The following is a 17,380-nucleotide window of genomic DNA, read 5'->3' on the forward strand; positions in this document are numbered from 1 at the left end:
TTAATTGGATAAATAGTTATCTTAAAATAACTGGGTGGCTCAGTCGGTTAAGCATATGACTTTGGCTCAGGTAATGATCTCACTGCTCGTGAGTTCAAGCCCCACATAGGACTCTGTGCTGACAGCTCAGAGCCTAGATAGATCCTGTTTCCAATTATGTGTCGCCCTCTCTCTCTGCCCCTCCCCTGCTCACATTGTCTTTCTCAAAAATGAAATAAAATGTTAAAATAAATAAACATTAAAGAAAAAAGATAAGTTTCCAAGGGGTATAAGAAGTATATGGGGCGCCTGGGTGGCTCAGTCAGTTAAGCATCTGATTTCAGCTTAGGTCATTATCTCAAGGTTCACGAGTTCAAACCCCGCGCTGGGCTCTGTGCTGACAGCTCAGAGTCTAGAGCCTGCTTCTGATTTTCTGTCATCCTCTGTCTCTGCCCCTCCCTCATTCATGTTCGGTCTTTCTCTCTGTCGGTCGGTCTCTCTCTCTCTCCCTCTCTCTCAAAAAAAAAAACATTTTAAAAATTTACAAAAAAAAAGCATACACTGCAGTTATATAATTCAGAGGGTTTTCTAAAAACCTGCCATTTAATCTATCCTTTCTACAGTCCATATGTCCTAAACACCACAACCTAAAAAAAAAAAAAAATGCAATATATGTATTCTTACAAAGAATAAAGAAGCACAGCTTAGTAATTAGGTTAAAAAATTTTAAGCTTGTCAATAAATAATTATTGATAAAACAATAAAACTGGGTAACTTTCTAGATTTTTTCAAAAACATTCTTCTTGGTTTACATATGACCTATATAATCATTTTTTCATCTTGGGTGCTGATATTTCAATTATGTACCCTGCAATTGAAGCAATGTGACTTAGCTAAACCTTTCTTTTATTAACAAAGTAGTCACTGCTTATTTTCTGTTATTGGGTATTTTATTTTCTATAATTTATCAAGTTGAAGTTCAGACTATCCCACTTGAACAGTAGAAAAGTTAAGACTCCATTAGTTTATAAAGGATATGCCAATATCCAAAGGAAAGCTCAAAGGCAGAGACAGAATCTGAATTCTTCACGCTTTTGGTTCCTGATCTTAGTTTCTGCTCAACTATCTTCATTAAATTTATATTCTATGTGGCTCAGTTGGTTATGAGTCTGACTCTGGGTCTCGGCTTAGGTCACGATCTCATGGTTCGTGAATTCAGGCCACGTGAATTCAGGCCCTGTGCTGACATCGTGGAGTCTGCTTGAAATTGTCTCCATCTTTATCTGCCCCTCCCCCGCTTGCTCTCTGTCTCTTTCTCAAAATAAATAAAAATTTAAAAAAAATTTTTAAAAATTTATATTCACCCACCCCATAGGGGTAAAAACCACCTTTAAAGTGGAATACTATTAGAATTTACAAACCTTATAATCTTCTTTGTGGAAGATAAAGTAAACATATACATAGAAAATTAACAAAATTTAAAATATTTGCTGCTTTTGCCAAACTGATCTTTATAAAATGCCTGATGAATCCTTTCATATGTGAGAAAGTTAAGCAAACCAACTAGTAATAGAGTACTGAAACCTTTTGAGGTTTTACATACATTCTTTAAAGACAACTACAGAAAAAAATAAAAAAAGGAAAAGTGAAAATATCAATCAAATACACCAAAATATCAATGGAAAATAACAGTCTACCATCATAGAAGCTATTTTTACATTTCTGAATCTAAAAACTATAAATACAGTCCTACAACAACCACAAAATCTTACAGACTGTTTACAAACGGTATCCTACCTTGCCAGAGGTTAAAATAAACTTATCAAACACATAATATAATTCCTGGGTGGGGTGGTTATCATCATCATTAAAGTCAGAAGCATCTTCTGTAGCTTTGCAGTTGCAGGAGGTAGCAGATGTGTCAGTGCTCACAATCTGATGTGAACTCTCTGTTTCTATATTTGACTGGCAGTCTGTACCAGAAGATTCATCTGGGTCAGGGGATTTATAACCAATGCAATTACACTGGCTGAGTTCCTTTTTTAGACAGGTTTCTGACGGTGCTAAATCATCTTGTTTCTTAATTGATTTTGGCTCTAATTCACTGCCTCCACTGGTAGAAAGAGATGAAGATTCCTGTCCAAGTTCAGCCAAATCTAGCTCATTTACCAACAAACTGTCATCTTCAGTAATACATCTCTGTGATGTACATTCCATTTCATCATATTTATCAGGTTGACCTCTTTCTGCATTTATTTTTTCTGTGCTTTCTCCATGTAGAATGCAACAACTGGATGCCATATTGTCAGACTTCACTGGTTTCTTATTGCTTATTTTTCCCTTCTCTTTTTTCATGGAATCCACTGTAGATTTATTTCCACCCTTCCTCTGAGGACAGGCAAAATACCGATAAGCTGCCCTGAATCTCTCCACAACGTATTCATAAACAAGCTGGCTGTTTAAGCTCCGTGCAACATTCCTCTTAACTGAAAATGGATCTAGTAAAAAAAGAAATGGTCAGTAGCTAAGTATCCATCAACGAACTACAATTCCAAGCTTACCCAAACAGATTGAAACTGCTATATTCTCAGCACAGTACATTCTCCCAAAGCTTTTTTAACCTAAGGTCAAAGTGAGAGTTCCTACAAACTGAGTAGGAAAAATACAAGAGCAACATCTTTTCCTTTCTTCTGTCATAAAATAAAAAATTAAAAGGAAAAGAGAGAAAAGAATAAGGTTAATTAATGAGAGAATGGCCAAAGAGACCAACTCAATAATTACACAATTTTTTTTTTAATTTATTTAAGTACTCACTACAACCAACATGGGGCTCAAACTCACAACCCCGAGATTAAGAATTGCATACTGTTGCAGACACCATGGTAATTACAAAATTACAATGATAAAACTGGCAGAAAAAGCCATGCCATTTATACCTTCCTGAACTGTTACTGAATAAAATTTTCCAAACCTCTAGGACCCATTAATAATTTTCATCTCTTATCATAACATTCTTTAGCGACATGCTCCTTGCAACTTAAATAAATGATAACCTAAAATTCTTAAAGCTTCAAGTTAAAAAGTACGGATTTTGGGGAGCCTGAGTAGCTCAGTCAGTTAAGCCTCCAACTCTTAGATTTCAGCTCAGGTCCTGATCTCTGTGAGATTGAGCCCCATAGAGGCTGGGCATGGAGCCTGCTTAAGATTCTCTCTCTTGCTCTGCCCTTCCCCTGCTCATGGCCGCTCACTCTCTCTAAAAAAAACAAAAAGGAAATACTGATTTTACCATTTAACTTCAATGAGTTCAAAAAATTAAAGAAAGGAAAAATTGAAAAGTAGGAAGAAAGAGACCAAAGAAAGTAAAAATTAAACCAAAAGTTAAATTTTTTTTTTTTTAACTCTAAGGTCTTCTTTTCTTTTTTTTTTTAACGTTTATTTTTATTTTTGAGACAGAGAGAGACAGAGCATGAACGGGGGAGGGTCAGAGAGAGGGAGACACAGAATCTGAAACAGGCTCCAGGCTCTGAGCTGTCAGCACAGAGCCCGACGCGGGGCTCGAACTCACAGACCGTGAGATCATGACCTGAGCCAAAGTCAGCCGCTCAACTGACTGAGCTACCCAGGCGCCCCCCAAAAGTTAAATTTTAATCCAGTCTAAAATGAGTATATATCAACCACATTTTCATTATTAAGAAAATATAAAAGACTTCTAAATGTTTATGGGTTTTTGGACTTTATAAACCTAAAATACAAATATGCCCCAGGAAAAAAGAATAAATAGATGAAAGCCAAAAGACAATGCACATTTTCTCCACTACTGAAGATCATGAAGTAAAAGGATTAACAGGACAGGCTTCAGATTGTTAACAGGTTTGGGCATCTGTGACTTTTTGCTGTTATCTAAATCCACAGGCTGTTCTCTACACTCAAAGGCCTTTCCTGGCCTTTTTGCTCCTTGTAGAAGAAGAAAAAGACAAGAGAAAACAAATTATGATAGTTATAGGCTTCAGAGCTCATTGATTTACTGTATGTAAGTGTACAAGATGTGAGTAACTGAGTGTATAAGAAAATTTGTGGGTTTAGGGGTGCCTGGGTGGCTCAGTTGGTTAAAGCATCTAACTCTTGATTTTGGCTCAGGTCATGATCTCCTGGTTCATGAGATCAAGCCCCGAGTCAGGCTCTGCACTTACAGAGTAGAGCCTGCTTGGGATTCTCTCTCTCCTCACTCTTCCCCTCCCGTGCTTGCTCTCTCTTTCTCAAAAACAAATAATATATTAATATCATTAACATTTTTTAATACATTTTTAAAAAATTATTTGTGGGTTGGGGTGCCTGGGTGGCTCAATCGGTTAAGCTTCCAACTTTGGCTCAGGTCATGATCCTGCAGTTCATGTGTTTGAGTCCCATGTCGGGCTCTGTGCTGACAGCTCAGAGCCTGGAGCTTGCTTCAGATTCTGTGTCTATCTCTTTCTGCCCCTTCCCCACACATGATCTGCCTCTCTCTCTCTCAAAAATAGAAAAAACATTAAAATTTTTAAAAAAATATTTACGGGTCAGAGAAGGCCAAAAGAGGACTGAGGGAACAGAAAAATATGTAGTCTAAGCAAACTAAAATGATGGACAGAAATTCAATTTCCTATCCATAAAAGTGAGTGAAATGCTGCATGATTTAAATTTTCTAAAAACCACTCTATCAATTTGCATCCCTAAAGATCTTAATATTCTTGGGATTTAATATGAAACTTTTTGTCAACATCAATTTTTTTTTCTTCAAGTCAATCTTTTTTTTTTTAATCTTTAACCATATTTAAGCTGAGGTGCTTTTTTTTGTTTTTGAAGTATAACTGACATACAATGTTACACATTATAGTTTAGGTGTACAACATAGTGATTCAACAATTCTGTAGTTAATGCTATGCTCACCAGAAGTATAGCTACCATCTGTCACCCTACAATGCTATTACAACACCACTGGCTGTATTCTGTATATATACTCCAATGACTTACACATTCCATAGAGATGAGGTTAGAGGACAATGAAAACCTGTATTTTAAAGTTATACTTTAACATGATTTTATGACAGAACCTTATAGGAATAAGATTGTTCTGAATAACTATTCTATGTGTCTATATTTTTGAAGTTTTTCATAACTAAAAAATAAACATAAAGGTATGTAATAAGCTAATAATCCTAACCAATATAGTATTTATAGATTGGAAACCTTAAAGTAAGTATTAATCCTATAAAACTATCATGGACTTGATAAAGAATTTATCTAAAATATATAATGACAACCTAGTGGTATATATAGTGCTATAAAGCCAAGGGATGTAATTTATAGCACTGTATTAGAAACAGATGATGAATAGCACACAAAAACATATTCTCTAAATGAAATATAACGTATCATCTCACCTTCAATGGCTATTCGCCTTTTAGGCCAGTTTTTGTTTTCTCTTGTTAAAATATCTTGTATCCGTACACATATGACATATTCTTCCAAAGCAAAATCCAGTGTGTAAAATTTTAGCAGCTCTAACCATAATTGTCCCAGGGATACCTGATTTGGTGTTCCCAATGTTAAAGGAGACTAGAAAAGAAAAAATACTTTTCATTTAAGCTTCACAAAACTATAGAATGATTGAATTTTCAGTGTGAAAAGACCTAAGAGATTAACTTTACAAAAACTGAAGCATAAAGAAGTAACTTGCCAAAAAGCAGTTTGTGGCCCAGCTGGGAACATAGTCCTAGTTTACCGACTCCTAGAATTTTATGTTCTTCCCAATAAACCAGTGATTCTCAACCTTGACTGCAAATCAGAATCACATTGGGACCATCACAGTATACTAAATACCTGAGCTTCATACCATTCCTACCTCCCATACCCTTCCCAAGATTCTGATTTAACTGACCTTGGCTACATACTAGATCCTGGGATTTTTAAAGCCTCCTAAGTGATTCATGTGCATCCAAGGTTGCAAACCACTGCACAGCAAATACTAAACTATTATAGGTCCTTATTGCAGCAATTACTTTAAATATCTAAGTAAATGCCCTGGGCTTTCAAAAGCTAATTCCTTCATTCGGCAAACTTTATTTAGAACCTACTATGTCCTGTGCTGAGGATATAAAAAAATAATGAGAGCTCACGCTTAAACATAATGGTCACCATGCATCATTCACTCCTTTAAATGCTGCAAATACAGTAGCTATTAATTCTAACAATTCTATGAAGTAGATACTACAGGGCAAGGATTTGACTCAGGACCACCTGGCTACTGAATTTGTTGCTAATCACTACACCTACCATACTGCCACTCAAATAAGGTGAGGTTCTCCCTTCACAGATTATTAGAAGAGGAAGAGACAATTTAACAATTACAGTAGACTCTGTGCTAAAATGGGCCTCTAAATCGGGGGGGGGGGGGTAGTTAACAAAAGAGGTAATACCTGAATTCTAAAGGAATTAGCTAGATGAAGACTGGCTAAAAGTGACCACTAAGGAGCATAAAGACATGAAACAGTCATTCACTCATTCAATTCTACAACTATTCATTGAGTACCTACTATGTGCCAGGCACTTGGGATATATCCGTGGAAAAAAAAAACAACCACCTTGCCTTAGTATATCTTACTTTCTAAGGAAAGAAGATAACAAACAACAACTTAATAAGTACATTACATAGCAAGTTACAAAAAGGAAAAGTGCTGTGGAAGTAAGAAAAAGTCGAGTAGGTTTAGTAAAAAGGGGATGGGAGTATGGAGCAGGACGTGGTTTCAGTGAAACAGAGTGGTCAGGATAGTCTTGCTCAGAAGGTATCATTTGAAGAAGAGGGAAAAGTGTTCTAGGAATAGGGAACAGATAGACCAAACACACTAAATAGAAGTGACTAGCTTTAAAAAGAAAACCATGAAAGCTAATGTGGTAAAGAAGGGAAGAAGAGAAGACGAAAACAAAGAGCTACTAAGTTAAAGAGTCAGCTTTTATTCTAAATTAAATGAGGAGTGACTGAAGGGTTCTGAGTGTGGAGAGGAGGAAGGACATGATAAGACTTAAGTTTTTGAAGAACCATTCTGCCAAGAAGTGGTCAAATTCTGAAAATATTTTGAAGCAGAAATGACAGGATTTCCTGACAGACTTGATATGGGGTATAAAAGAGAGAAGTAAAGGATGATTCCAAGGCTTCTGACTAACTGAAAGGATGCAGTGCCATCAACTGAGATGCAAAAACTGTATGTGGAGCAAGAGGAAGACCAGGAGTCCAGTTTCAGGCATGTTAAGTTTAAGACATCTGTTAGGAGGGAGCCTGGGTAGGTCGGTTGGTTAAGGGTCCGACTCTTGATTTTGGCTCAGGTCATTATCTCACACTTCATGAGATCCAGCCCCATGTCGGGGCTCTGCTGGCAGTGTGTTGCCTGCTTGTGATTCCCTCTCTCCCACTCTCTCTGCCCCTCTCCTGCTCATGCACGTGCATGCAGGCTCTCTCTAAATAAATAAATAAATAAACATTAAAAAAGTAAAATAAAAAAAAAAGACATCTCTTAGACATCTAAGTAGAGAAAGTATATAGGCAGTTGGAGATACAACTATAGAGTTCAGGAGAGAGGTTTGGCCAAAGATTTAAATTTGGGAGTATCATACAGATGGTATGTAAAATGCATGCAACTGAATGAGATCACCAACAGAGTGCAGATAGAGAAGAAAAGCAGTGAGAAGGGAGGATCGAGGACTGAGCCCTGGAGCATGCCACCATTAGGAGACTAGAGAGAAAGGGAGAAGACAAAGACAGCAAAGGAGACTGAGAAGGAATAATCTGCCATGGGTGTGCTACCCTGAAAGTTAAGACATTTTTCAGAAGGGGCACCTGGGTGGCTCAGTCGGTTAAGCGTCCGACTTCAGCTCAGATCATGATCTCTCGGTCTGTGGGTTTGAGCCCCACATCAGGCTCTGTGCTGACAGCTCAGAGTCTGAAGCCTGCTTCGGATCCTATATCTCCCTCTCCCTCTGCCTCACGTCTGCTCATGCTCTCTCCTCATCTTTCAAAATTGAATAAAAGCTAAAAAAAAAAAAAAAAAAAAAAAAAAAAATTAAAAAAAAATTCTTTTTTTCAGAGAAGAAAATAATCAACTGGTAAATATGGCTGATAAGTCCAAAGAGATAAAAACTGAGAAGTGACAACTGGATTTAGCAATGTGGAGGATAACGACATTTGATGATACAAGTTTTGGTAGACTGACAAGGGTGGAAGACTGAATGCAGTGAGTTAATAGGAAACAGAAATCAGAAATAGGGAATGTGGACAATTCTTTCAAGAAGCTGTACTGCAAACGGGTGCAAAGGAGTAACTGGGAAGGAAAATGATGTCCTTATTTTGCTTTAAAATGGTGGGGGGCGGGGGGGAAGGAGGCACCTGTGTGGCTCAGTCAAACAACTGAGTCTTGATTTTAGTTCTTTCGTGATCTCAGGGTTTGTGGATCAAAACCTTGCCCCTCACCCACCCCCCCCAACGCTGGGCGTAGAGTCTGCTTAAGATTCTCTCTCTTCCTCTCACCACGTGTTCTATCAAAAAAATAATAATAATAATAATAAATTAAATTAAATGGGAGAAATAAAAGCGTGTTTGATTCAATAAAGAATGAAAAATTGCTAACTTAGGCAGGAAAGAGAAGAATTGCTAGAGCAAAGTTCTAGTATAAACAAGAAGGGATGGGATTAAATACACAAGTGTAGAAAATGACTTTAGATAGCAACTAGGGAAGTTCCTTTATGAAAGGAGGCATCAAAGCAGACTATGTGAATGTAGATAGTAGCAGGCGATAGTGGGAGTATGTAGAAGTTCTTTTGACTGCTTCAGTTTTCTCAGTAAACAAGCAAAAGCATTAGCTAAGTATTGGTGGTTTGAAAAGAGAGTAGAAAGAAGTCTAGGAAAGTAGGAGTGTTGAAGGGACTAAGAATAAATGTTCAGGGAACTACATAAAATTCAATATAGCTAGAGTAATCATTTCAGTAATGCTTACATTTCTGTAGTAATATGTCTATTTCAGAAGACTACATACTTCTGGAGGACACAATGGCTATTCATATTTCGTTCTCAGGCCCTCAAGATAATGTCTGGCACATAGCAGGTCCTTAATAAATGAATGTTGAATGATTAAATAAGCAAGCCACCCCCTAGGGGAGGAAAGGGCCTTTATTTTTCCACCAATCTGGCAATATTATTCCCACATGCTAAAGTTTTGGTCACCGCCCAACTCCTGAAGGAAATTTTCCTTGTCTAAATGAAAAAGATACAAAGAATTACCATGACATGATTCAAACAATACACGTCTTCCAAAATGAGGTATAAATTCATTAGAGAATCTCAGTACTGAAAAACTAAACCAGATCAACCCCTCACTTTACAGATGAGGAAAATGAGGCCAAGAGGCTTACGCAAAGTCAGTCCAGTCAATCTACTATTAAAATAGCTTCAATCGAAGGCATCACAAATCCTACAGATAGAAAAGCCAAAAACAAAAACAAAAAAAAGCTTACTTTGCCATGTTTTTCCTTCATGGCATTACTTTGGTTGTCTGTTTCTGTCTTCTTGGTATCATCTTTTGGTTGGTCTGCCTTAGCTTTGTTTTCCTCAGCAATTGAGTTTTTCTCAGTTGCACTACTTGAATTATATTCCCACTTCACAAACTTCTCTTCTACTATGCCCTTCAGCTGAAAGTCATCCATTCTTTTTGGGTCAAAGCCTTCAATCTATATAAAAAGGCATTCCAAATTGGTAGTGGAAAAATTATTTACAAAAAAAAAAAAAAGATGGACAAACAGACAAACCAGAATTCCAGCTTAATATGTTTGAACAGAGCACTCTGCAAGAGCAAACTACGTATATACATGCAAATATATGTCACAAATTCATGCTTACCCAACTTCCAAGTAAGCAAGGAAGAAGAGGGGGTTTTCTTTGTTGTAGAAAAAACATCACCATTAAAGCAAAACAGTAAGAAGGGATTCCGCCATCAGTTTGGGAGTCAATATAGCATAACTGCAAAACGAAGGGGGAAAAAGTACTGCCATTTAGCTTTAATTTTCTTTGTTCCCCTCACAATAGGAGCAGCTGGTTTTTTCCTGCTATAATCACTGTAAAACGTTTAAACAATAAAAATTATAAGGAATGACCTGAAATCACACTACCCTGAGATAAAATTAACATACTGATCTTTCCATTCATTTCTTTATTGTATATAAAGTCACATATATATTTTAGTTTAATGGAATATCATACATAGTGCTTTTACTGTATACACATTTTTAAAATATTATTTTATCTTGCTTCTACTTCTGCCTCAATGTTAACAATACTCTATATACTCTTTCATGCCTTTTTCTCTATCTATACTCTAGTAATCATATACAAATATATTCCTATTTTCTATATAAATGCAGGAAATATTTTATGTTTTATGTCACTCTTACCAAAATTGTGTATTATAGACATGTCTCTGTATATTCTGTATATATTCTTCTCCCTTAATAATGTACAAAGTTCCTCTAAGTCAATTAGTACAGATCTAATACATTTTTTTAAGTTTATTTATTTTGAGAGAGAGACAGAGAGACAGAGAGACAGAGAGAGAGAGAGAGAGAGAGAGAGAGAGAGAGAGAGAGAGAGAGAACGCTGACATGCAGTGCCTGATATGGGGCTCAAACTCACAAACCGTGAGATCATGACCTGAGCCAAAACCAAGGGTTGGACACTTAACCGCCTGAGTCACCCAGGTACCCCATCTAATACATTCTTTTAAGTGCTTAAATTATAGTCTACAATCTGGATGGCTACTCAACAGATTCCCCAGCAAAGATATTTATATTCTGTTCCCAATTACTGCCATTTTAAGCAATGCTGTAATATATTTAAGCAATGCTGTAATATATTTTTATATATTCCTTATATATATTTCCTAATTACTAGTGCTTATTTATATGAGCTATATTCCCAGCACTGTGTTTACTGGATTTAAAAATGTGTGATATATCTGAATTCTAATAAATAAGATTGTTTTCCAAAATCACTACAAAAATTGTTCTTTTCACCAGTAACATGAGTGTACACATACATGTTCCAACACTCAGTATTACCACTTTTTAAAAATGCCAATAGGATGTATAAGATGTAATTATCTAAGAATTATTTCAATTTGCATTTCCTCAATGCTAAGAGATTATACAATTTTCTTAAGTTTAGTAACCATTTAGATTTGCTCTTTTCTGAACTGCCTATTGAATCTTTTGCCAATTTTTCTATTTGCATGCACTGTCTATCAATTTGTATAGATTCATTTTACATTATAGTTAATAACCCTTTATAGCTGATATATGCACTTCAACGTTATTTTTCCCAATCTGTTTTTATTCTGACATTATTTAGGGTACTTTTTATCATATAAAATATATTAATGCACATATAAATATGCTTATGTAATATAGCTTCAAGGTTTCCTATCATGGCAAAAAGGTTTCTCCAAACTACAGACAACATATACATACTCTTAAGTGTTCTTCTAAAATTTTGATTTTTCATTTAAGTAGAATTTATTTTTGCATTTAGTGTCCTAAGGATCCAACATTATTTTGTTTAAGAAATATACAGTGTGACACCACCATTTAACAAATAAACCATTGTTTTATCACTGAAATCTTTTATTTTTTCATTACATTAAAATTTCATTTACAGTAGGATCTACTTCTGGGACTTCTATTCTGTTCCACAGATCTATTTGTCTATCCCTACGGCAATGGCATATACTTGACTAAAGCAGTTTTATAGTGGTAAAGTAGGTCCCGTTCACTAGTCTTCTCTTTTTGAATTCTTTTGGCTATTCTCATTCTTCCATATTAACTTTAAGATCATTTTATCAACTTTTAAAAAAACTCTTGGTAATTAGAACTACTGTACATTTGAAAATTAAATTAAGGCAATATTACATTTTAAGGGTACCATTTCCCTATCTGAGATCTTTGTATCTTTACATTTTCCAAAATTTTTGGAGTTGTCATCAATTACTCACTTCCCCTCCACTCTCATATCCAATACCTCTACAAGTCCTACCTCCAAAACCATCCCAAATGAGTCTGCTATGCTTCATATCCATTCTAACCCTGCAAAGACCATTATCACCTCTGGCTGATATATTACAGCAGCCTGCTTACCGGGCTCCCTATTTATAATCTTTACCCCAGAAAGATCTTTTCAAAGCATAAATCACATCAAGTCATACACCACTTTTAAAACTCTTCCCGTGCTTTCTCGCCACAATGAAAATCCAAATTCCTTACCACAAGAACTTTCACTCTCACTTGCTTCATTCCAGCCACTCCTGCCTTCCTTTCTGTTCCTCACAAGCTCATTTGTACCTTAGAAGCTTCGTACTAGCTATTTGTTGGATGCTATTCCCTCAGACTTTCAAGTGGCTGGTTACTCATGCTCTGAGTTTAAATATCACTTTCCCTAACCATCTAGTGTAATGTCACTCTCATATCACATCATCTCATCTTTACAGCACTAAACTCTACCAGATATTGTGTTACTTATATATTTGTTTACTGGCTGATTCTTCCACAAATATGTGAGCTTCCTGATAGCAGGACCCTACATAATCTTGTTAGATGTTTCCAGCACCTAGAATATATCTGGCCCATAGGAAGCATTTAACAAATGTTTGCTGAATAAATGAATTTGTTCGGATTTCATTTTTACCTATCAATAATATAACTTGCTTCCTATACCCTTGTTATTAAGTTTATTCTTTAGTATTCTATAATTTGTGACATGGTCACAAAGGTAATATTTTTGTTTCCACTCTACCAGGTTATTTTTATGACAGAGAAAACCAATTATTGCATATTTAGTCATCTTACAAATTCCCTTATTAATCCCAATAATTTTTAAAAAAATTTTTAAACGTTTATTTTTGAGAGAGAGACACACACACACACAGTGTGAGTGAGGGAGGAGCAGAGAGACAGAAAGACACACAATCAGAAGCAGGCTCCTGGCTCTGAGCTGTCAGCACAGTGCCCAACGTGGGGCTCGAACCCACAAACCACAAGATCATGACCTGAGTTGAAGTCGGATGCTTAACCGACTGAGCCACCCAGGCACCCCTAATCCCAATAGTTTTTTAACTAAAGTTTTGCAGGTATACAATCATATCATTAATAAATTTTACTGTTTTTCCAATATATACATTATTTCATTTCATTTTCTTATTTTATTTTTTAAATCTCCCAAAACGATGTACAACTTCACTGGTGAACTTCTCTGTTGTATTCTTAATTCTAACACATATGGTTTGAGTAATTCACGATTTAAATGATGTTTATTTTTTTTTAGTAAACAGCCTTTATTATTAATTTCCACTACTAGTTAAGAGCTTTTTTTATGAAGAATATGTCTTTTCAGCATCCATGTTTTTTTCCACTTCAAACTGTTAATATAATAAATTATGTTAAGAGGTTTCCTGATATTAAACCATTCGTATATTCCTGAAATCCTGCATAGTCATGGCATATAACCTTTTGTATTCCACTTGTTTATATTTCATCTAGACTTTTGCATCTATATAAGTAAGATTAGTCTATACTTGGATTTTTTTTACTTTTTATTTTTCATTCTCTTATTTATACAATAAAGATAATAATCACTATAGTTTAATGGCTTAGTAAATTTAAGAATACAGAGTCCTGGCTGGATCAGTCAGTAGAGCATATGACTCTTGATCTTGAGGCCATGAGTTCAAGCCCCATATTAGGTGTATGGCTTACTTAAAAAAAAGAAAAAAAAAAGTACAATTAAAAATGAAAGGATAAAGAACACTTATAACAAGAGCTTCAATCTGGGGCAACTGGGTGGTTCAGTCGGTTAAGTGTCTGACTCTTGATTTCGGTTCAGGTCATGATTTCACAGGTTCATGAGTTTGAGCCTTGTGTCAGGCTCTGCACTAACAGCTAACAATTCCACTTGGGATTCTGTCTCCCTCTCTCTCTGTCCCACCCCTGCTTGCACACACATGCACGCTCTCTCTCAAAATAAATAAACATTTTTAAGAAATTAAATAGGGGGGGCGCCTGGGTGGCGCAGTCGGTTAAGCGTCCGACTTCAGCCAGGTCACGATCTCGCGGTCCGTGAGTTCGAGCCCCGCGTCGGGCTCTGGGCTGATGGCTCGGAGCCTGGAGCCTGTTTCTGATTCTGTGTCTCCCTCTCTCTCTGCCCCTCCCCCGTTCATGCTCTGTCTCTCTCTGTCCCAAAAATAAATAAACGTTGAAAAAAAAAATTAAAAAAAAAAAAATTAAATAGGGGCGCCTGAGTGGTTCAGTTGGTTAAGCGTCCAACTTTAGCTCAGGTCGTATCTCACAGCTCGTGGGTTTGAGCCCCACGTCAGGCCCCGAACTGACAGCTCAGAGCCTGGAGCCTGCCCAGATTCTGTGTCTCCCTCTCTCTGCGCCTCTCCCGCTCATACTCAGTCTCTCTCTCTCTCCCTCAAAAATTAACATTAAAAAAATTTTTTAATTAAATAAAATAAATAAGAGCTTCAACTATTCCACTAGAATAAATTCTCATTTCTACAGAGTACTATGAAAGGAGTAATGGCCTAATGACTAAGTCAAGTTAACTACAAACTTTTTTGCAACTGTAAGAAACTGTTAATGTATGCTGTTAACACTATTGGACATCTCACAGAGGAGTAACATTAAGGTAGTTTAAGAGAGAGCTCTTAAAACACAGGGATCTCATAGCCAAGCTGTGGGAACAACCTTAAAGTCTATCAACAAATAAAGAGATAAAGAAAAATTGGTATACAAATACAATGGAATCTTATTCAGCCTTAAAAAAGAGAATTCTCGCATTTGCAATAATGTGGATGGACCTACAGTACATTTTGGTAAGTGAAAGAAACTAAATATAGTAAGACAAATGCTTATCTCCCTTATGTGCAGAATCTAAAACAGTCAAACTCAAAGGAGGAGAGAGGTTAGAATGGTGATTACCAGAGGCTGGAGGAGAGGGAAATGGAGAGAATTTGGTCAAAAGATACAAAATGTCAGTTATACAAGATGAGTAAGTTCTGGTGATCTAATGTATAGCATGGTGACTATAGGTAATACTACTGTTAGTATATACCTAAAATTTGCTAGGAAGGTACATCCCAAGCATTCTCAACACACACACAAAAGGTAACTATGACAGGTAACAGACTGGTGATTATTTCACAATTAATACATATATCAAATTATCAAGTTGTACAAGTTGTATTTATACACACACACACACACACACACACACACACACACACACCCTGCCTAGGGATCTCTTTTTTATCCTTGTATGAGTATTTTTTAATTGCCTGTCAGCTGGGCCTCCGGAATTTTTTAAACTAAATTATAACTGACACATTACATTAGTTTCAGGTGTACAACACTGTGATTCAACAACTCTATATGTCATGCTATGCACACCACAAGTGACTATACTGACTATCGTCCCAATGCTATACCTTTCACCCATGTGACTTATTCATTCCACAAACGAAAGCCTGTACCTCCCACTCCTCTTCACCCAGTTTGCCCATCACCCTACCCTCTTCTCCTCTGGTAACCACCAGTTTGTTCTCTGTATTTATAGGCCTGTTCCTTCTTTTTTTGTTTGTTTTTTAGATTCCAGATATAAGTGAAATCATATTGTATTTGTCTTTCTTTGCCTAACTTATTTCACTTAGTATAATGCCCTCTATGACCATCCATGATATCACAAATGGCAAGGTCTTTCTTTTTTAATGGCTGAGTAATATTTCATTGTGTATGTGTACACACACACACGCACGCACACGCACACACACACACACACAATCTTCTTTATCCATTCATCTATCAATGGATAGTTGTGTCATTCCCTTATCTTGGCTACTGTAAATAATGCCAATAAACACAGAGGTGCACATGTCTTTTGGAGTGTTTTCTTTTTCTTTGAGTAAATACCCAGGAGTGGAATTACTGAATTGTATAGTACTTTTGATTTTAATTTTTTGAGGAACCTCCATACTATTTTCCACAGTGGCTGCAGCAATTTACATTCCCATCAACCTTGCAAGAAGGTTTCTTTTACTTTACATTCTCACCAACACCAGCTATTTCTTATCTTTTGATAAGACAAAGTGTAATGGCGCTTTTTTTTTTTTTTTTTTGGAATGGCGCTTTTGATGTGCATTTTCCTGATGATTAGTGATATTGACATCTTTCCATCTGTTGGCCAGCTATATGTCTTCTTTGGAAAAATGTCAATTCAGGTCCTCTGCCCATTTTTTAACTGGATTATTTGGTATTTTGGTACTGACTTGTAAAAGTTCTTTACACATTTTGGATATTAAGCACTTATCAAATACATCATCTGCAAATATCTTTTCCCATTCAGTGGGCTGCCTTTTTATTTTGTTGATGGTTTCCTTATAAGCACAAAACCTTTGGGGCGTCTGGGTGGCGCAGTCGGTTAAGCGTCCGACTTCAGCCAGGTCACGATCTCGCGGTCCGTGAGTTCGAGCCCCGCGTCGGGCTCTGTGCTGACGGCTCAGAGCCTGGAGCCTGTTTCCGATTCTGTGTCTCCCTCTCTCTGCCCCTCCCCCATTCATGCTCTGTCTCTCTCTGTCCCAAAAAATAAATAAACGTTGAAAAAAAAAATTTTTTTTTTTAAATAAAAAAAAAAAATAAGTACAAAACCTTTTTATTTTGGTGTAGTCCTGATAGTTTATTTTTATTTTTGCTTCCCTTGCCTAAAAAAACACATCTAGAAAAAGGTTGCTAAGGCTGATGTCAAAGACATTACTGCCTATGTTTTCTTCTAAGAGTTTTATGGTTTCAGGTCTCACATTTAGGTCTTTAATCCATGTTAAGTTTGTTTTTGTGTATAGTATAAGAAAGTGGTCCAGTTTCATTTTTTTCCATGTAGTGGTCTCCAGGAATTTCTTTCAGATGTCAAATACTGCTAAAATTAATTCTTTTTTTCTTTAAAATTTTTTTAAATGTTTGTTTATTTTTGAGAGAGAGAGAGAGACAGAGCATGAGTGGGGGAGGGGCAGACAGAGAGGGAGACACAGAATCTGAAGCAGGCTCCAGCCTCTGAGCTGTCCACAAAGAGCTTGACACAGGGCTCGAACTCATGAACCGTGAGATCATGACCTGAGCCGAAGTCGGACGCTCAACCAACTGAGCCACTCAGGCGCCCCTAATTCTTATGTTAACCAAAGAAAAGTGACTCTGAGTCAGGAAACTTGACTATAAAGGGCTGATAAGGCTAAATAGTTTTAAAAGGCTTTACTTAAAAACTATTTCCTATTACTGGGAGGCTAAAATTAAG

The 17,380-nt window shown here is 36.5% G+C and overlaps 1 protein-coding gene across 19 annotated transcripts in view; it reads right to left on the minus strand.

Annotated features, from left to right (window-relative positions):
* Window positions 1–17,380, minus strand: part of TUT4 (terminal uridylyl transferase 4) — a 152,743-nt gene that overhangs the window by 65,328 nt on the left and 70,035 nt on the right. For 16 of the 19 annotated variants that reach the window (XM_045035822.1, XM_045035819.1, XM_045035825.1 and 13 more), the window contains 4 exons: window positions 9,899–10,018; window positions 9,517–9,729; window positions 5,397–5,571; window positions 1,777–2,477 (listed from right to left, as the gene is read on the minus strand). In XM_045035822.1, coding sequence (XP_044891757.1) covers window positions 1,777–2,477; window positions 5,397–5,571; window positions 9,517–9,729; window positions 9,899–10,018 — 1,209 coding nt within the window. The remainder of the gene's footprint in view (window positions 1–1,776; window positions 2,478–5,396; window positions 5,572–9,516; window positions 9,730–9,898; window positions 10,019–17,380) is intronic. The other 3 variants (XM_045035831.1, XM_045035832.1, XM_045035830.1) reach the window with 2 other exon arrangements.

The sequence above is a fragment of the Felis catus genome, chromosome C1 (genome assembly GCF_018350175.1).
Source record: "Felis catus isolate Fca126 chromosome C1, F.catus_Fca126_mat1.0, whole genome shotgun sequence".
Classification (NCBI taxonomy): Eukaryota; Metazoa; Chordata; class Mammalia; order Carnivora; family Felidae; genus Felis; species Felis catus.